Source organism: Antechinus flavipes, chromosome 2 (assembly GCF_016432865.1).
Source record: "Antechinus flavipes isolate AdamAnt ecotype Samford, QLD, Australia chromosome 2, AdamAnt_v2, whole genome shotgun sequence".
Lineage (NCBI taxonomy): Eukaryota > Metazoa > Chordata > Mammalia > Dasyuromorphia > Dasyuridae > Antechinus > Antechinus flavipes.
The window spans coordinates 671,208,408-671,231,288 of record NC_067399.1 but is presented as its reverse complement, the minus strand read 5'-3'; the positions used below and the strand labels follow the sequence as shown (position 1 = coordinate 671,231,288).

The 22,881-nt window shown below is 34.4% G+C and overlaps 1 protein-coding gene across 1 annotated transcript in view; it reads right to left on the bottom strand.

Annotated features, from left to right (window-relative positions):
* Window positions 1–22,881, bottom strand: part of PCDH15 (protocadherin related 15) — an 859,006-nt gene that overhangs the window by 268,764 nt on the left and 567,361 nt on the right. The window contains exon 17 of the mRNA XM_051973865.1: window positions 7,145–7,273. Within this exon, the coding sequence (XP_051829825.1) occupies window positions 7,145–7,273 (129 nt within the window). The remainder of the gene's footprint in view (window positions 1–7,144; window positions 7,274–22,881) is intronic.

The window sequence follows — 22,881 nt, the reverse complement described above, 5'->3', positions numbered from 1 at the left end:
CACTTTCTCTTTTTTGTTGGTGTTTAGGGACCTAGGCATTTTTTATATATAAAAAAGGTTAACACAATACTGATCTTTGTGAGTTTGATTTTCTATTCTTCCCTAGTAAGCAGTTTCCCTTATTTTTCATAAAATATCATAACCTTTTAACAGTAAATAAAAAGCATTTTAAGAGGAAATAATACTATTTGAAGAAGAGGCCACCTGCCATACTTGACTTCGCTTGCCAAATATATGGAAGACACATTCTTTAAAATTGAAATAAAAAAAATTAGTTCTGAAAAACATCACTTCATCAGTTTCACCATTGTGTACAAAGCAAGATATTTACATAGACATGTATTATTTATGAAAGATAGCAAAGATATGCTCAAAACTATCCATTTTTATGTATTTATCTCCCAGAGCACATCTTAAATCTTTGTATTATATTTTTTTGCATGATAAAACTTAGGGACTAAGGGGAAAACTCTTTTAAATATATTTCTTGGTCTAAAAAGGCTTCATATTTAAATGCAATGTTTAAAATATATGAGCTATTTGCATTTATAATCCACAATATATAATTTTTTTTGATAAGAGGGCTTCTCATCAAGTTATTATATGAAAATGATTTCTGACAGGAAGTCAAAAAGATACGAAAAAAAAAAAAAACTAATAGAAAGTTCTCAAAGCAAGTACCGACTTGAACAAATAATGGTTCATCTTATAAATTAGCTTTTTGTAAAAAAGTTTTTTTTACTTTCAAAACATATGCACAGATAATTTTTTTAGCATTCACCCTTGGAAAACCTTGTGTTCCAAATATAAGTTAGCTTTTGACCCTAGTTGAGAGTTCCTTATGTACACTGAATTTAAGGGGTAGGATAAGAAGTAGTGAATCACCCATGTTTAAAAGAAAACATACTATTAGACATATAGAGAAAATATAAGTAGTATTCTGGTCTTAGATAATTTACTACATGAAACACAGCTTTATATAATATATGCAGAATTTGGAAAACTTTAATTTAAATCTTAAGTGTACAACAATAATAGCAGCAGCATTTATATACTTTTTGAGCTCACAACTCATATATGTATGCATATCTATCTATATATGCATGTTATATTATTTGATCCTCACAACCACCCTATGAAAAAGGTGCTATCATTTTTCTTCATTTTACAGATGAGGGAAATGAGATTTAAAAAAAAAATTCTCAGGTTCACTCAGTAATATATGTGTGAAGCGAGATTTAAATTTCAGTCTACTGGAGTCCAAATCCACTCCTACATTCACAGAATCACTTCATCACCTGGTTATGAGCCAAATGGCCTCTTTGTTTAAGTTCATAATCTCTTGTCATTAGGATCAAATGAGAGAAAACATATAAAAGTAAGCTTAATGATCTAAGGACACCATCAAGGCTTCTCTTCAGAACTTTAGAATCGTTTGTATGGCACTGGAGACATTTGCACAGGACCACCAGCAGGATGTGCCCTCAACAGAGAAGGTTCTGTGCTCGTTGAGCAAAGCAAATTTGAATTAGTCCAGAAGAAATAAAATACATACAAAGTTAGAGAAGAAACCCAAATGTTCACAGGGACTATTAGTATCTGACCCATGGCAGGGCATTGTGAACTTGTATTGATCTGATCAGCCACACTTGGACATGTTATAACTGGACTCTAACATAGTGATGTCATTTTGGTCCTTTTTGAGAATGAAGGACAACTAACCAATCAATTAACCAATGATCCATATTAGTTTTTATTATTGGCTTTCATGATTAGAAATATCTCGGATAGTTCAGTTTTCAGAACTAGATACAAATACCTAACAATTATTGCTTAAACTTATTTGGTTTTGAAATGCTTTGATAGCAGTATATTTATATTGTCATGTTTGAGTTCCAGAACAGTCTTGCAAGTATGATTATATGCCCATTTTATAGACAATGAAAATGCGTCGGTCATTCGCTATCTTGCTTGTGGTTAATAAATCCAGTATATGTCAAGGGCGAGATCTAATCCCAGGTTGTTTTTTTTTTTTTTTTTTTGTTGTTGTTGTTGTTGTTGTTGTTGTTGTTTGTTTGTTTGTTTGTTTCTAGGTCCCTTAGTCCACACTGACTTTCCCTGGGCAGGTCCCGGAGATGGGGAAATTATGGTAACACGTGTAGTAACTAAATGAGAGAGAAGATCCAGAGAACATTGCTGATCAAAGGAATCTTCGAATCTGCTGAAACTAAGGCAGTGAGTTGCATTTTTTGCTCATTTCTCAGGGAATATCAAGGACCATAATATTAATAAGCATCTTAATGTAAAACAGTCTTTTTAGAGGTATAAGCTACATTTGTTGGTATACCACTGCTCTTAATGAGTATTATATAAATGATTTTTAATAAGATATTAAAATTGCATCTAATAAGTACTCATTATAAAATTATAAGTTAATAAGCAGTTTGATTTGCAGAAATAAGAGACAAACTCCTTGAACTTCTCTATTAGCTGTTTCTAAAGGGTAACTCTGGGTAGATTATGTGCTGGAGAGGAGAGTTTGCTTATGACAAAAGGAGTAACCTATAATTTATAATACTAAGGGACATAAACCTGGGAGTCATATTAATTCTGACATGTTTGGTGACAATAATATGGGTCAGAGAGCTATTGTAAGCTTCAGCAATTTTACAGCATTGTTCTCTGAATCTTCAAATCCTTCCTGCATAAAAACATAAAAAGGAAGGATAATGAAAAGAAGGAGGACCCCCACTAATGTATTTCTTCAGTTTCTCAGGACGACCCAGTATAACAACTTCTCCATGAGAGAGTGAATAGAGAGCTCCCATTGAGTTATTTTGCACAGTGAGGTATTAAACAATAAGGCAATGCTTAGAAGAAGGATTTCTTTGGGGTGAGGTTTATTCAATTTTTTTAAAGTAATAACAAACCCCAAGAAATATGATGATAATAGTAAGAACAACAATAATAACAATAATAAAAATAACTGTCCTCATTCAGATAGATTCTACCTATGGGAACCTGACAAGTCATTCAATATTTCTTAGTCTTGGGGTGTTCATCTATAAAATGGGGGTGGGGATATGTATGCACAATCACTGAGAGATGCTATGACTAAAAAGTCTGCCACTTTAGACAATATTTTAATGGATTTTCCTGACTTTAATACAACTGACTGATCCTCAGATTGACAATAACAATTGATGCTTTTGCTAGATTTATATTTATACATAAGAAGGTAGAGAAGAAGATAAAGCGAGAGAGAGAGAGAGAGAGAGAGAGAGAGAGAGAGAAAGAAGAAGAAGAAGAAGAAGAAGAAGAAGAAGAAGAAGAATGGAAGGAAGGAGAAAGAGAGAGGAAATAAGCATTTATTAAGCACCTGACATACACCAGACATTATATTGAAAACTTTGCAAATATTATCTCATGAGCAGTATACCACCTGGAAAGTGTCTCCATTTTAGACTTGAGGAAACTGAAGCAGACAGTGACTAAATAGAGATTAAATTGCAGAATTCTAGCCATCTGATCATTAATACTCAAATTCATATAATTAGCATCCACCACTGTTATGTAAATATGAACTCTAAAGGAAAAAGCTAAAACATTAATATGAATAAAATAATTTACATGAAAAAAAATCCCCAGATTTGAAATGGATTTGACCTCCCCTACTGCTCTTTCCGGGGTCACCACTACTCTCAGGAGATGATGAGAGGACTCCTGCCTTGAAGTCAGATGAGATCTCTTTTGAAATCCCAACTCTGATAATCAGCTATATGACACAGAGAAAATCATTTACCTTCTCTAGGGGTCTGCCTTGTCATTAGCAAATACTGGCAAAACTTCCTTGAAGAGTTGGGATGGCAGAATGCTGCTGCTGCTCAGGGCACTTGAAAGGAAAGCATCCTACAGCCCTTTCAGTGCAATCCGTGTAAGCTAACATTATGGTGGTTCTAATAAGCCAGTTGGGCCACGCTGATCTTTGCTTAAGCCAGTCGTTAGATAACTGGCCAATCTCTTGCCAAAGCCGACTTCCCTTTGCAGAATTGTTTTGGGAGCCACTGTTACAATCAGCTGTTGAGACTCAGCATCAGTTTTGTGTCACAAAATGGGTATAGAGGAAACCTAAAATACTTATTTACCACAATGTCCTTCGGAGTCAATCTAATTTGTTTATTACTTGCTGGTAAAAAGGATGGCTGACACCTAGGGGTGCATCCTTTCTTCTAGACATGCACATATATTAATAAAATTCCAATATTAAAATATTTAATAAGAATATAAGTGAAATGGAAATGCTTTAAAAATTATGCCATTTTTCCCCCCGACCTCTGTGAACACCACACCGTCTTTGTATTCCAATAGTTTTGCTGGTGAGAACCTATAATCTACTTCACTTGTGACCCACTTGGAGAAGAGAGGTATTGTTTCAGGCATTGTTCTGTGCCATGCTGAGCTTCCAAAAAAGTGCCCTAAAAATGCTCATTTCATCTTTTGGGCTACCATACAGGGATCCGACAGTCCCATTAATCAAAGCAAGGCCACCAAGGTTTTGATTTATTTTGTTTAATATTAAGTTGTATCGTTGAAGGAGACATTGATTTTTTTCTTCCTGAATGAGAGTTTCTTTCCCTGTCTAAAAGCCTCGATTTACTAATGATGCTGAAATGGCTTTAAGGGATTCAAACTGAGTTATTACCCCTTTGTCTCAGCAAAAACTGAGCATGTAGATCTCATGCTCACCATGGGAATATATTTGCAGCTCAGGTTAAATAAATTCAGGCTCTTTTGTCTCAAAACTCAGAGAACACAGTGTTGACTCAGGACTACATTTTGTTGCTGCAAACTCAAAAAAGTCAGGGTAGGTGAAGAATGTTTATAAAGCAAGAAATGTAAGGCTACTGGGAAATGACCAGCCTTGGTGGCCGGTATGCAGCTGATTTAACCCAACCCAACCCAATCCGATCCAACCCAATCCAAACTAACCCAACTCAAACCAATGACCATTTATGAAGTGTCAACCATGCAATTCTTATGCCAGGCACTGGCATCATAAAACCAAATCGAAATCAGATCTTGTGCTTGCTGAGTTTACATTTTCCTGGGGGATATAATGTGTATATACATGCACATATGTGCACACATGCACACACACACACATATATACACACAGAACTGATAGAGTACAATAAAACTGAGGTAAGGGAAAGCATTTTAGTGAGGGAAGGTTCCTGGAAGACTTCTTGGTGGAGTTGATAACTGAATCTTTAATGAAGATAAGGACTTTGGGTTACAATGGAGTATATTGTAGCCATGAAGATGGTGTCTACAATTTATAAAGGAAGAAGATGGAGTATTATGATGAAGACTTTTTCACATTTTTACATGTCAAATCTGCAGAGATTTATTGGACAATTTTCCTTTTAAATAAATATGTACACATAAAATTAGCAAACTGAATATGTTTCTTTTAACAGGACTATAAAATGGAAAATTGATATTTATCCTAAAATTATTGATATGATCACATATAGGTTTCTAAATAAATAGTAGTCCATTAGGTCAATCTATCAGTTCATCCCTAAGTGACCTAGATTTCTTTTTTTTTTTTTTAATAATTATAACTTTTTATTGACAGAACCCATGCCTGGGTAATTTTTTACAACATTATCCCTTTCACTCACTTTTGTTCCTACTTTTCCCTTCCCTCCCTCCACCCCCTCTCCTAGATGGCAAGCAGTCCTTTACATATTAAATATGAGTGACCTGAATTTCAAATGGCAAAGGTTCTGGACTCAAAGTTAAAAGAGAAAAGTAGGAGCATGGGATTTGGGAAATCACACAGCAATGTTAGCCATTCCAAGCTACTTCTAGGAACAAAAGAAAACAAATCTATTGCTGCCTGTACTTTCTGGTGGGTCACTTGCTTTTTGGATTATGGGAGATTACAATTTCAAAAGATTTACATTTATATGGGATCTCAGTAATATAAAAAATATCCATGGGGTTATATAGAAATCTTGGTAAAGATAACTGGTCATCTAGGATAACTTGGGGCAGGGGAAAGAGCAAGGGATTTGAAGTTAGAGTATTTGGACATGAATCTGCAATGTGCAATTTGTTCATTTTGTGTCCTTGGAGTTATTTAATGTCAATAGTTAAAACAGAGGGTGGGGTATGGATGCTTTAGATTTATTCTGAAATTTCTTTCAAATCCAAATTCTTCTGTTGTCTCTTGCACCAAAATCATATTCATGGTTAGAAAAGGAGGCAAATTATGTGTGTGTGTGTATGTATGTGTGTGTATGTGTGTTTGTCTGTGTGTGTGTGTGTGTGTGTGTGTGTGTATGAGTGTGTGTGAGAGAGAGACAGAGACACAGGAAGGATGGATTATTGGGGATCTATGATGAAATCCACGACATATTAAAGGGATCAGAGGAAAGCCTCTAACATAGTAGGTAGACACCATAGTCAGGATTCCTGGATAGGCAGAACCAAATATCACACAGGAACATCAGGTGTGATGTTCACTAACAGAAGTACTATAGTACCATTTAGCTCATTGAAATAAGAAATCTAAATATCAGAACATATCACTCACAAAAATGAGCAAATTTGTAATAAACAAAATTGTAAGAAGCCTTAAGTACACAATGACCATGTGAAAGCCCAGAGACTAAAACAATAAATATAAGCCTTATTTTATCAATGGATAATCTGTTTTTGATAGTAAGACATTTATAGAATAATATTTTGCAAAATTGAGGTGTTCATTAATAAACCCAAAGTTATTTTTAGCCTTCTGAGTACTGCTCTGGTCCCCATCCAGTGTAAAGAAGTTTTGCCAAATTTCAAAGGCATTGAGTAGGAACCTTTTAGAGTATTTCATGTGAAGAAAGGCATGGAATTGTCAAGGCTGAAATCTGAATTACAATCTGCACTAGTGAAGGCAGTACAAACTCCAACAAGAGGATGAATCTTTTACAAATACACAATTGAGATTGCACCAATTGGTCTGAAAGTGAATGAACTTTCTAACTTGCCTCATTTATATTCAGATGATCTTAGACATTGCATCAAATTATTACTATTTTATGCAAGTACCAACCTAATCTAGAGTATTTGAGTGTGTTCCACTTACCCTGACTTGTCCAACAAAAGCATTGGCTTCTTCTTCAACCACAGATAAATTTCTTGGCAGGTATGGATCAAAAGTTGGAGCATTGTCATTTACATCTGTCACCACAATGTTCACGGTGGCTGTTGAAGTCTGAAAAAAAAGGGGTATGTATGCGCTGAATATGTTTCATTGTGAAATTAATAAAGGAAATACATTATAATGACAAAGCACCACATCATGGCATTAATCATGATGACTAGCATATAGAGTACATTATATAAATTATATTGTTATGTTGTTATATCATTTGCAATAATTCTATGAGGTAGGTCATTTAGCTCTTATTAGTTCCATTTTATAGAAGAGGAAACCCAGGATCAGTGAACTCAAGTGATTTGCTTATGATAACATAAATATTAAGTGTCAAAGACAGGATTCAAACCAAATTATCTTCTAGTCCACTTTCAATTCTTTCCCCAATATATAACATATCTTTTGTTATAATCTGAATAAGCAGATCTGAAATCAGACGCTCCAGAATCTATTCTGAATTCTGCCCCTTTACTACTCTGAGTAAAAACCTCTTCTGCTTAGCTTTTCCTCCATAATCTTGAAAAGTTTCATAAGATACAGCATTTGACACAGGAAGGGACTTTTCAGGTCATCTAGAATGACCATTTCATTTTATAGATGAGTAAATAAGGCACAGAGGCAAAATAATTCATACAAGTTTATAAGGAAATAAAGTGAACTTTGTGTTCTTCCTTTCCAACTGCTTCCTGGTGGATGAAGTAGAAGATGTTTTCTAATCTCAAAATTCTCTTCCAGCCTTCTATCCTCATACATAGTCTCTATGGATTAGTTGATTAAATTGATTCTGGCCTTTGTCCCTGTAGAGCCACCTTTTTAGTGAAAATAACACATCTCCATCCACTTCCCTTGTTATTTATGTTTGGAAAAACAAAGGTTTGTAATCTGCAACCATTTTTTGCCTTTTAAGAAAATGATGAAAAGTGCAAATGGTGATATTAAAATGTAAAAGGCATCTAGAAATGTCAAACATCTCCCAGAGGTATATTTTCAGAAACCGACTTCACCTTTATGGAGACCACAGGGCAAGGTTTTACATTTTTAGTTCAGCAAATAATTCTCTGCTCTCTCTCTCTTTCTCTCTCTCTCTCTCTCTCTCTCTCTCTCTCTCTCTCTCTCTCTCTCTCTCTCTCTCTCTCTTCCCTCCCTCTCTCTCCTCCTTTCACTTCTTGGGCTTTTGTAAAACTCCTGCCTTTCTTTTTCTTCAATTACAAGCTATTAAATAAGAAATTGGTAACATCAAAGAGGTCATCATCAAGGTTGCACTGCCTTGGATAAGGTGCTGCTCATGCCTTGTTGCTAATTCTGAATTGAAACTAAGAATCTGGAACCCTTAGGATGGCTATGATACTGCCAAGTTGTCCTAGAACCATGCTTCCTTAAGGTGTAACTAGAGATATAATCTTTAACCTGGAGTATTTCATTTTCAGACTAGGAGAAGATTGTTGCCAAATCTAATGAGATGGCCATGCTCAACTTCCTTTCTCCTGTATGGGTTATATTTCTGAGATCCCAGATAACACACACACACACACACACACACACACACACAGACAGACAGACAGACACACACACACACACACACACACACACACACACACACGAACACATCAACCTAATGAATACTAGAGATCCCCAATAACTGACTTCATGATCTTGAGAGGTGAGGAGATGAGGATCCTCTGCAGAACTAAAAGCTAAGTACATTCCTATAGTAATAGCTCCTCTTCCCTTCCCTCTCTCGATCCATCTCCCAAAGCAGTAAACTTCCAGGATGTACTTTAGCCTATTTATCTTTAGTATTATCTAACCATATTACTGTTCCTCTTTTCCTGTGATGATCCAACTTCCCTACTTGAGATACTGAGAGTTGGAATGAGAATTAACCTTAGAAAATCTGGAGTGTTGTGCCACTAAAATGGAAAATGGAGTCATAGCTTTATCATAATTTCCTAACAGTGATTAATTTAGATTTCCTTTCACTCTCCTCCCCCTTCTTTCCTTTTTCCTTTTCTCTTCTCCCCCACTACCTTCCCTTTCATTTCTTCTTTTTTTTCCTTTCCTTTATTTCAACCTTTTTTTCTTGTCCATTTACTTTTCTTCCTTCCTTCCTTCCTTCCTTCCTTCCTTCCTTCCTTCCTTCCTTCCTTCCTTCCTTCCTTCCTTCCTTCCTTCCTTTTTTTCTTTCCTTCCTCCCTCCTATGGGGTAGTAAAGGAGGATGATAGGAGAGTGATTATATTATGCTATACTTTTTATAATTCAAAGCTCTATTTAGACATACTTTCATCAAGACTAATTTTATTATCAATGCTATTTTAACCAAATAGCATATTTATGGAATCAAAATTAGTTTTTTAGCCAAATATCCCATTAATTACCCAATCGATAGGATTATTTTGTGACTTTCTAAACACATATAAAAGTGAACTATTTTAAAAGTATTTTTCCATAATTTCCAATATTTCTCTGTTGGGAAAATTCTGCATTTCTAAGTGTAACTTTCAGAAAGTTTCACTTATCCTTTAGTAGTTTTAGAATATATTTTTTAATTTTTTATTGAGGCAATTGGAGTTAAGTGATTTGCCCAGAGTCACACAGCTAGGATATGTAAGTGTCTGAGATCAGATTTGAACTCAGGTCCTCCTGACTTCAGACTGGTGCTCTATCCACTGTATCACCTAGCTTCCCCTGGCCAAGGAGTTAATGACAAAAAGTATTTCTGTTTGCCAAACTATTCACTATAGTATTTTATGTAGCACTAGAGAACTAGAAACAATGTGGATGGTCAATGAGTAGAAAATAAGCAGACAAACTGTAATCTAGAAATTATATGAAATCATATTGTATCATAAAAAAATTGACCTGGGAGGAATTCAGAGAAAGCAAAGGATATTTGGATGAACTGATGTAGAGTGATACAAACAGAATCAGAACAACAAGGAAACTCCCAAAAAGCAAATGAATTTATAAGAGCTCTAAAAGGTTTCCTGACTTCTCAGCTACTGTCATCATCAGCCCTGGGCTGAAAACCCAAATGATGAAGCCGATCTCTTGTTTTCTCATTCAAAAGGTTGAAATTCTTGGTACAGAATGTAGCAGATGTCATCTGATATGGCTTCTCTCTTGGTTGGCTTTGGTTAACTATATATATTCCCTCTCCCCTGTACAAGGGCAGTTTTAACAGGATGATTTGGAAATGAACTTAGTATAAAAACTAAATGGGCATTTAGGTGGCACAGTGGATAAATATCCAGGTATAGAATCAGAAAGATTCATCTTCAAAAGTTCAAATTCAGCCTCTAACACTTAATAGTTGTGTGACTCTGGGCAAATTACTTAACCCTGTTTGTCTCAGTATCCTTCTCCATAAAAGGAATGGGAGAAGCCAATGGAAAAATATTCCAGTGTCTTTGCCAAGAAAACCTCAAGTGTTTTCTTGATCATGAAGTGTTAGACACCTCCGAAACAAAACAACAACAAAAATTAGAGAAATCACAACAACAAAAATTAGAGAAATCAGTAAAATACTTTAACATATTTTCTTTCCAAGGAAAGGGGGGGTAACACTTTCCCTTTTTTTTGCATAAAAATATCATTTTTTTCTTAATGGTGAAATTGGACTCTATGAGAACAGGCCCTTTTAGTTTTGTTTCTGGCAGAGATTGCTAAGAAATATTCATTCTAACTTATTAGTAGATGTGGAAGTCATATTGAATGTTTAAAAAATGCTTCCAAATGACTTTGATGAACCATTACAATTTCATGCCTGTATCTGAAGTTCAATCTCAGGCAAAGAGAATGAATTCCAGAATACTATCACCCCTGAGGTTCACTTTGTGTAGGATGGAACAAAGCGATCAGTCCTCCTGCCTCAGTACATCTGGCTGGTCCCATCCGAAGAATGAAAACAGCATATTTTGGTATTGTTTCTTGTACCTCAGAAAATGTTTGTGCCTGAATTATTCAGAGCAGATCTTTAATACATACAATTAGATGCTGGAGAATTAACAGAGACCACCAGGAATTGCAGAAACAGATACAAGATGAAGACAGAACAAATGCAGCAGCTGAAACATTTTCAGAGCAATTAGGTACAATGGGAAAAATCAAAACACGTGAATTTCATACCTTTTTAGTAAGACTGATAAGCTATAAAATTATAAATTGCACATACTAGAAGGTACACAATACCTTGTTTTGTTTCCAATAATTTTCTCTTTTATATTCAAGAATTCATTAATAAAAGAAACTCATAAGACAGATATGAAAGGATATCAAGAATGTGTTTTGCCTGGAAAGGGAGAATGAATGTATGTATCTATAAATCAATTATAGCAAGGAACATAAAATGCAGAATCCTCAAGAGACATACATCATGATGTGATTCCCTGTTAGCCTCCTCAGGGATTTACTGGTTATTCAGATCAGGGAGTCTACAGGGTCAATGTCCAAACTTTAAACCAACTTAAGCCAACATAAACCATCAGTTCATTAAATTGTAATCTTTACAGAGTTCATTACTCTGTTCTTTTTTTTTCTCTTTACCAGTTCTTATTACCAGTTCTTTAGACACACACCCTTACACCCAATTTAAAGCAAATGTGGGTCTTGTTCATTTTGTACAATTGAGAACTTACTGGCAATCTCACAGTGGTCTTCTTCTTGTTGTTTGGTTGTTATAAATTCTTCATGACTTCATCTTGGGTTTTTGGCAAAAATACTAGAGTGATTTGCCACTTTCTTCTCCAGCTCATTTTACAGATGAGGAAACTGAGGCAAATAGGGTTAAGTGACTTGCCCAGCATCACATATCTAGTAAGTATCTGAAGTCAGATTTGAATACATGTTTTGCTGACTCCAGGCCTTGTGCTTTAACCACTGCATATCTAATTGTCTAGTATCAGTTACCAGGATGGCTACTATGACTATCAAGTAGCAGAATGACCTTAAATTTGAGACTTAAATATAATATTGGACACACTCACATATACACATTTCTTTGTGTACACACACACACACACACACACACACACACACACATATACTAGCTGGCAGCATCAGAGGAATGGCAACAGGGCATTTCTGTATTGGTTTTCATACCCCACTAAATGTTTGTGTCTGAGTTATTGAGAACAGATTTTTCTATAGTCATTTAAATTCTAGTGAATCAACAGAGACCACCAGGAATTACAACAACACATAAAAGATGAAGGCAGAACAAATGTAGCAGGTGAAACATCTTCAAAGCAATAGCACAACAGGAAGAAAACTAAAATACACGAATCCATGCCTTTTTTGGGTGTGCACATATACAAATACACACTTATTCTTGCAAAATGAGAGACAGAGACACATCGAGAGATATAGACAGATACCAGAAAGAGGCAGAGAGACATGCACACACAGACATGGAAAGAGAGAGCCAGAGATAGACACAAAGAGAGACAGAGAAAGAGAGGAGGAAGGGGAAGAAGGGAGGGAGAGCAGGCAAGGCAGAAGAAAGAAGAAAGAGGCAGAGGAGGAGGAGGAGGAAGAAAACAGGAGAAGGATGAAAAGAAGAGGAAGAGGAGAAGAGGAAAAGGAGGAAAAGGAGAAGGAGAAGAAAAAGAAGGAGAAGGAGGAGGAAGAGAAGGAGGAAAGGGGGAGGAGAAAAAGGGGGAAGGTGGATAAAAGGAGAAAGAGTGGACTCAGGGTTTAATAACCTTATAAGTAGCATTTGTAAGGTGGTTACTCTTCAACCTATTTCTTGATTCATTATTCTCAATCATCTATAGTTCTAAGATTATCCATGAGTCTACATTCATATTTCATTATTACTAAAATTACAATTCCTTCTATTAATTTATCAGTTATCTCTATGCCTCTATCATACCATTTAATAAACAAGAAAAATATTTTCCCATAATTGTTCATCTCTTTATACATTATATCATAATGTCCTTACTTCTGGAACACAGTCTTGCCTTTCAGATCTGAGAATAGGAGTCAATACTTCTGAAACTGAAACTTTGTCATAAACGTAAGTTACTATTTTCATTGTTGACAAAGTATCTTAGATTATTGAATATATGTATTTAACTATCAAATGCCAGAAGGCACTAAAGCCTCAAAAAACAAATATTCAAGAGCATCAATAGGTCTCTACTGGAGAGCTATCTGTACATATCTGAAAAAAACAAATCCTTGTTGTTATCACAGGACTTAAAAATTCTAGAATTATGTAATAATATATTACCAAACACACTACCCTGGAGATGACATAATAATATTCTGACATTTAATAGTAATGACAGTAGGGATCAGATTGGCTAAGATGACAGGAAAAATAATGATCAATGTTGGAGGGGATGTGGGAAAACTGGGACACTGATGTATTGTTGGTGGAGTTGTGAACGAATCCAACCATTCTAGAGAGCAATCTGGAATTATGCCCCAAAACTTATCAAACTGTGCATACCCTTTGATCCATCAGTGTTTCTACTGGGCTTATAACCCAAAGAGATACCAAAGAAGGGAAAGGGACCTGTTTGTGCCAAAATGTTTGTGACAGCCTTGTTTGTAGTGGCTAGAAGCTGGAAAATGAATGGATGCCCATCAATTGGAGAATGGTTGGATAAATTATGGTATATGAATATTATGGAATATTACTATTCTGTAAGAAATGACCAGCAGGATGAATACAGAGAGGCTTGGAGAGACTTACATGAACTGATGCTAAGTGAAATGAGCAGAACCAGGAGATCATTATATAATTCAACAATGATGTATGAGGATGTATTCTGATGAAAGTAGATTTCTTTGACAAAGAGAAGATCTAACTCAGTTTCAACTGATCAATGATGGACAGAAGCAGCTACACCCAAAGAAAGAACACTGGGAAATGAATGTAAACTGTTTGCATTTTTGTTTTTCTTCCTGGGTTATTTCTACTTTCTGAATCCAGTTCTCCCTGTGCAACAAGAGAACTATTCCGTTCTGCACACATATATTGTATCTAGGATATACTGCAACATATTTAATATATATAGGACTGCTTGCCATCTGGGGGAGGGGGTGGAAGGAGGGAGGGGAAAAATCAGAACAGAAGTGAATGCGAGGGATAATATTGTAAAAATTTACACAGGCATGAGTTCTGTCAATAAAAAGTTATTTAAAAAAAATAATGATAGTAGTGATGGTGGTGGTTTTTGTGGCAATGGTGGTGATGATGACAATAAAAACAATCACAGGGATTATGTAGATGAGAATTTCTAAATGTGGGATTTATGAATTTATTTCTAAAATATGATAATAATTCAATTTCAAGTAACTAATTCTATTTGTAATCCTAGTTTATTTTTCACCTTTAACAATGTTATTCTGTTATAGAGTCCATAGGCTTCACCAAGTAGCTGATCATGAGGTCAGCATACAACAAAAAGTCAAGAATCCTTGATACAGATCACCATCTTCTTTGGTGGAGAGGAATACTTAATGAGGAGATCCCCGCCTCAGACACATTAATGTTCAGAAACATTTTCCATGCTCTCAAATTAGTGCATATCTTCTACAATTATTTGCAAGTGAAATAATATATGTAAAGTGCTTAGCACCATGCCTGGCACATAGTAAATGCTTAATAAATACTTGTTCCCTTTTGTAAGACATCATTATTATTTCCTTGCTCACAAGATAATGATAATAATAAAAGAATGATGTGGACAGTTGGGGACAACATGAAGCCAGTAAGTAGTTGGACGAAATTCATAAATTAGACTAGCCATATTTCTCTTTGTCAAACATTTTTCTAATGACAAGATTAATTTTTGCAAAATTATAAATGAATTTACATTGTAATACTTGACTAATCACTCTCCACCATATAACCTTAACTAGTGTTTTACAACAGGATCAATCCACATCCTCTTTTTTGCTCATCCTACCCCTCTTCTTACTTCTTATTGCTATGAGATGGATTTAGATGTTTTTCTGTCTTCCAAATTGTGCACAATGGGACTAACATCACTATGTTGATATACTGAAAAATCTTTTTACAGAGCAGTGTTGGGAAAAAGAGAAATATCCCCTCAAAAATTATATGCCACCAATCCCTTCCCTACATCACATAAGTCACCAAACTTTCAAAATGAAAGATTCTATAATTGTCTGGGCATTGAAGTGAAGTTATGTCACTGTTACACCTAAAAGTGTTACAGAGAAACAATATTCTGAAAGCTTTTCTGCTTGCTGTTTTTAGATGAAGTTTGAAATAATAGTAAATGGAATGCTGGGCTTCATTGAAGAAGAAGTGAGTTCAAGCCTTGCCTCTGAAACTTATTAGGTATATCACCCTAAGCAAAGTCAAATTAACTTCCACAATTCTAGTTTTTTTTCTTCTATAAATGGTATATAATATTTTCTATTATCAAGGGTCCAGTTGCTTTCATGGATAGAGGGTTGGACCTGGAGTCAAGAAGATAAAATCCTGCATCTGAGATGTGTTAGCTATGGGATCTTGAATAGATCACTTTTCTCAGTGTCCCAGTAAATGCTCTAACACACTAAATTGTAGAGTCAGTATTTTGTTCATTGGGTAAAAAAAATGCCGAGTGGAATATCCAACTACTAATGAAGTCACACACATTTAAAAATAGCTAAAAATTAGAGTAATATGTATAAAATCCATAGATTTAAGGCTACAAAGGACCTTAGGGATGAACTTCTCTTTATGCCTAAGGGTAAATTGAGAGCCTGAGAAATAGAAAGATATTCCCAAGATCATACAGTGGTAGAGCTGAGATTTAAATCCACGTTCTCTGGATCCAAACTTGGCGATTTTTCCATTCATTCTTTCACTTACTCTGACACCCAGAAAGTGGGAACAGACCACTACTATCAAAATTTCAACTTTTTAATTTTAGCAGGGAGTCAATAGATCATAAAAAGAGTCACCTAAATCCTTTGACACAGTGTTTGGTTTTTCAACTTTCAGTCCTATTATGAAAGGAGATTATCATATCATATCATATCAATCATCTATATGATTATTTTTCCTCCCAAATAAATGTTGTAGGATATTCTACCTTTTTGAGCATTGAGGTGATGTTGTCAGGATTTCCAGAGAATTTGAACAACACTCTGATCGTCTGTTTGTATCTTGTCTATGAATGATAATTGGAATAAGAATATGATTCAAACAAGGAATTTTATCAATTAGCTAAGAAAAAGAAGAAACTATTTCACACTGGTAATATATCACCAAACATTTGGAAAGATCAAAATGTCTTATTCTAATGTAATGACTCTCCAGTGATGGCATTTGAGGCCACAAAGGGAGAGAACTCCAGGCAGGAGATTGTCTTGCATCTCCATCACATGATTGAAGCAATCCATAAGAGCACTCATACTCTCTCAAATTTCAGTTCGTATTTTGTTGTTGTTACATCTAGTTTTACATGTTTCTTCTTTGTTGAAGGCATAATTCCTTTTACGTCTGGTAAATTTTGTAATTTGCTGAAATCCTGTCTGATAGATGGAATTTATTGAGTTTGATGATGACATCTCATTGTTTTTATTCACTGCTACTATAGATGATTGATATGACATGATATGATATGATATGATATGATAATCTCCTTTCATAATAGGACTGAAAGTTGAAAAAACAAACACTGTGTCAAAGGATTTAGGAGACTCTTTTTATGATCTATTGACTCCCTGCTAAAATTAAAAAGTTGAAATTTTGATAGTAGGTAAAGTTGAGTATTTTCCTGCTCTCTGAAGGATGTGTCAATAATTCATAGCTAAGGCAACATGATAATAATGGGGGCAGCTCAAATAATACATTTTTAAAAAGGATGAAATATGAAAAGTGTAAAGTTAACAAAAATCTAGTCTAGTCCAACTTAATCTAACTCAGTCTACTTTAATCTTAGTTTTAACATGATATAATCCATTTGTTTTCCAAGCATCTTCAATGTATAAAAACATGTTAGTTTCTGGAGATGCTAAGAGAAAAATGAAATAATATACTTTTTTCTGCAATATAATACAAATTCATACAATCTCCATCAGACACTATTCTCTATCATCATTTCTTAGGGAAATTTAACTAATACAAAACAGTTGCCATAATGAGGAGGCAGAAAAGGCCTATAAATTCTACCCAGTAGTTAGTATCTAGCATGAACTAAAATGTAGATATATAAATGTCCAGCACCACTGTAGAAATGCTAATTTAACCTGTGGGAGCTGGTAAGATCACTAATGAAAAGAACCTTTAAAAAAAAAGAAGGGTGTCTAGATCATAGCTTTGAAGGGCACCTATGACATGAAAAAGAAGAGCAAAGACTGAGATAGAAGGCTAAGAAGCAAAAATGGTAACTAGGAAAGATATATTAGAAAAAGCCAAGAAAGAGTACATCTCAAAGAGAATGATTAATTGTATCAAAAGCTGCAGAGAGAACAAAAGCTTTGAGACCAAGCAGAGGCTATTTGACAATTGAGAGATCACTGCTAATTGCCAAGTGCTGTGCTTAATGCTTTGTATATTTTATCTCATTTGATCCTCTGGATCAAACTTGGGAGTGAATTTCTATCATTTTTCAGAATTGTCCAACTGTTCATGATCCCACTTAGGGTTTTCTTGGCAGAAATACTGGAGTGGTTTGCCATTGCCTTCTCCAGCTCATTTTATACATCAGAAACTGAGGCAAATGGAGTTGTGACTTGCCCAAGGTTACAGAGCTAGTAAGCATCTGAGCCTTTGATGAATCTTTGTCTCAATTACTGTTCAGTTCTGCAAATATATATTGCATCTAGGATATATTGCAACATATTTAACATATATAGGACTGCTTGCCATCTAGGGGAGAGGGTGGAGGGAGGGAGGGGAAAAATTGGAACAGAAGCAAGGGCAAGGGATAATGTTGTAAAAAAAATACCCTGGCATGGTTTCTGTCAATAAAAAGTTATTATAAAATAAAATAAAATAAAATAAAAAGAATCTTTGTCTCAATTGGCTCAGTAATTCTATTCAATGTGTATCCTACCTGCCCTAGGCATGAAAACTTTCAGTTGAATGATAAAACCAGAAACCATATTATAAAAGATTAATAAAAAATGAAGAGAGTATTTGGAAACACTAATTATTGATGGAACTTTCAAAGAATTTAGTTCAGAAGAGTAGAGTAGATATGAGATCATGTGGTCATTATAGATCCAGTAAAAAGTTTTTTTTTTTTTTTTTTAAATATGAAGGACTCTCTAGCATGTTGTAGTCAGCAAGAAAGAGCCAGTAGATAAGGAGATGGGAGTATAATTGATAGAATGCTGGGCCTTGGGTCAGAAAAACTCATCATGATTTCAAGTCTGACCTCAGACACTTTCTAGCTGTATGACCTTGGAAATCACTTAGCTCTATTTGCCTCACTTTTCGCACCAGTAAAATTAGCTGGAAAAGGAAATGGAAAAAACTACTTGAAGAACTCTGTCAAGAAAAATCCAAACTGGATCACAAAGAACTGGGCATGAGGGAAAAATCATTGAACAATCAAAAGGCAGCTATTGAAGACTGGACACAAGAGGGCATGGAATCAGAGGTACATGTTTAGGGCGTTGTCAAACCCAAGAGTGTACAGTGAAGAAAAATGGTGGGCAGTGAGTACTTCAATTCTGACCAAATGATTTTGAAAAACCATCAATTTTCAACTAAAATGATAAAATTATTTTTTAAAATTTCTTTCTGATTTTGTTTTCACTTTCACTTGACTTGGAATATGTCTTTATAAAGATAGAAAATACCAAACAAGTGAATCACTGAAAGCGAATCACTTTTGTTAGAGTTCATTATTTACTTTTCTAATAATTTCCTAATAAAGGGATTTTTGAGTTATGGTAAAAAAAAAAAGACTCCATCTTGAAAAATTTTTAAATAAAAGTGGAAGACTTTTTCAAAATGTTTAAGCTGTTGGTCTTGTATCTGTCATGATGGTAAAGTAGAAATAATATTATCAGGAGTTAGAGAAACTTACATTTTTATTTTGCCACAGTCCAGTTTTGTGATCTTGAGCAGTACTTAACATTTAATTTCTCTGTACTTCAATTATATTAAATATAAGAAACTGTTGGTTATTCTAAAACCAGCATTAAAAAGAGAAAACAATTCAAAGCTTTCCTTCACTATTTCCTTCTAGAATTAATGGAATATTTATTACAGAAAACTCATTAAAGATGCACATTTTGGACATGAATCTTTAAGCCCCAACTTTCTATAGAATAATGATCTTTGGAATTTAATTCATTAAATAATATTTGAACTCGAACCATGTCCCTGACACGCAGGTATTCTTGAGACATATGTGATATTTATTTCTAATTATTTCTATGATTGTACTAACTTTCACCAACTTTACTTAGAGACTTGATTTGTTATTAAAAACTTAATATGAAAAGACAAAAACCATGTCAGAGTTTTATGTCTTAAATAAATCCCTGTCATCATGTTGATATTGTAGTTGTCTCTGGGGCTAAGTAACTTTATTTAGCTAGATAATATTCAAACATTTTCCCGTGTGTTCTCTTGTCACAGCTGATATGATTCTAGCTCATTACATTTTCTAGCTGCTACAAGTCCTACATTTAATATTTTAAAATTTATTTTTATTTAATTTAAATTTATTTAATATTTAAAATTTATTCTTAATTTATTTTTAAACATTGTTTTAAAATTTTGAGTTCCAAATTATTTCTTTTGAGCCCATTCTTTCCTGACCTACCAAGAAGGTGAAGAATATATCAATATGATATCATGCAGAATCTATTTCTATATTAGTCCTATTCCAAAAAAAGCAAGAAAAAAGTGAGAAAACTATCCTTCAATTTACAGAGTTCATCAATCCTCTCCCTTAAAGTTGATAGCATTTTTTCATCATGAGATTTTGGAACTGTTTTTACAACATTGTTGTTACTGTACACAATCATCGCCAAGTTCTCACTTCACTTTCATCAGTTCATATACCCTTGAATTTTTTCCCCTGAAACCATCCTCCTCATCATTTTCTATAGCACAATAAATAACAAATATACACATCCATCATTTTTATAGCACAATAAACCAGAAACATGCACCACAACTTGTTTAGCTGTTCCCCGATTGATGAATATTCCTTCAATATCCAATTCTTTGACATCCCTCTTCTCTCTCTTTTCTTTTTTCTTCCTTCTTTCCTTCCTCCCTTCTTCCCTTCCTCCTTCCTTTTTTTCTCCTTCCTTCCTTCCTTTCTCTTTATCTCTTTTTCTCTCTCCCCTTTCCCTCTCCTTCCTTTCTTCTTTCTTCCTCTTTCCATCTTTCTCCCCTCCCCTTCTTTAGGGTATCCCTAATAGTACTGCTAAGTCAAATTGTATATACAGCTTTATATACCTTTTGGAATAATTCCAAGTTGTTCTCTAGAATGGTTGAACAATTCAATACTCTGTCAGTTTATTAGTTTCACAATTTCTCATTTCTCTCCAGCATTTGTTGTTTCTGATAGGTATGAGTGATAACTCAAAGTTATTTTAAATTGCAATTCTAAAATCAGTAGTGATTTAGAACATTTGTCCTTGTGATTATAGATAGCTTTGATTTCTTCTGAAAATTGTCTATTTATATGTATGACTATTTATCAATTGGGGAATGATTCTTATTTTTATAAAATTAACTCAGTTCTATACTCAATATATAGTTGAGAAATTAGATCTTTATCAAACAAAATTGCCATAAAATATTGATATTCATTTTCCATGGTATCATTAATAAAATGTATTTTCCCTGATTATTTCTTTTAAGTAAGCCTATTTTTCTTTTTCTTTGTCTGAGGTAGTGATTCTTATTCTTGCATTTTTTCTTCAGCTGAAACTTTATATTCTGCTCCTGCCTTTTATTTTAAATCTTTGCCTTTTTATTTCACGTGTCTCTTGTAAACAACATACTATTGGATTTTGGTTTCTAATCCCTTTATGCTATTTGCTTCTGTTTTATTGGTGAGCCCATCTGACTCAACATTCACAGTTATGATTACCAATTGTATTTTCCCCTTAATTACATTTTCTTCTTTTAATTCTTCTATCTTCCTTTTTATCCTGTCTTTCTTCAAACATTTGTTTTGCTTCTAAACACTGCCTCTGTTAATGCACCCTTCCTTTTATCATTTACTTCCTTTTTCGTATTCCCTTTCCCTTTTACTTCTCTATTAGAAAAGTTATATTTCTATACACAAATGAGCATGTGTGTATATATACACATATACACATTTATACATATATACACACATATAGATATACACAAACTATCTAGCTATACAACACACACCCACACAAACACACACATTCTCTTTCTTTATACCAGTCCTGAAGAGACTAAGATTCTAGTATTGTCCATCACCCTCTCATTTTCTTCATTATTATAAAAGGCCTTCCTTGTGCACTTAAAAAAAAAATTCCCACTGTCTGTTTTATCTTTTATTTACCTTATCTCTTCTTACTTGAATTTTTTTTGAGATCATATCATTATACTCAACTCACATTCTCGTCCTCTCTTTATGAAAACTCATTTTAACTGCTTAATAATAATGAAAAAATTCTTAAGAGTTACATGTATCATCTTCCTATACAGAAACAGAGCTTAACATGAGTCCCTTATGATTATTCTTTCAGGTTTGCCTTTTGATACTTCTCTTGAGTCTTGCATATTAAGATCAAGTTTTTCATTCATCTCTCTTCTTTTCATTAGGAATGACTGAGAGGTCCTCCCACAATTTCATTAAATGTTCATTTTCTGCCCTAAAGAATCATACTGTTTTGCTGGGTAAGTTTTTCTTGATTGTAATCTCAGCTCCCCTTTCTTCCAGAATATCATATTTGAACTCCTATCTTTGTGTTTAGCTGCTAAATATTGTATGATCCTGACTGTGGTTAAAGAGTACTTGACATATTTATTTTTTAACTGCTTGCAATATGTTCTTCTTGACCTAGGGATTCCGGAATTTCATTAGTCTTTGAAAATTTTAATTTAGGATATTTTTAAGGAGGTGATTAATGAATTTTTTCAATTTCTATTTTATTCTCTGGTAAGGGTATTGAGTCATTTTTCCTTTATAGTTTCTTGAAATATAGTATCTTGGCCTTTTTGGTGACCAAGACTTTCATGTAGTATAGTAATTCTTAAATTACATCTTCTCGATTGATTTTCCAGGTCAGTTGTTTTTGTGATAAGATATTTCATATTTTAGGACAAAAGCTGAAGGTGGAGCCAAAATGGCAGAGAAAATCATAAAGCTGCTCAAATTCTTTGTTACCATCAAAAACCATATGAAACCAAGCCTCTGAACAGAGTCTGATGGAATGAAACCAACTCTCCAGCTCAACATAGCCTGAAAAAACTTCAAGAAAGGTTGGTCTCACTGGGGTAAAAAGGATGTTCAGGCCAGGTCAGATAGATTCTGGTAAAGTTAGTAAGAGAGTATTAATCACAACAAATCAGCAACTAGGACCCTTAGTCCTGGCTCAGCAGAGGAGCAAATCAGTGGGGCTTCCAGTCCCATTTCAGAAGGCAAATTCTGGGAAACCAGGCTGTTTTTTGAAAAGAGTAGGTAGTCAAAGCTACCCCCTACAAACACAAGGGGCTCCTGTGCTCAAAACTAAGGCTCAG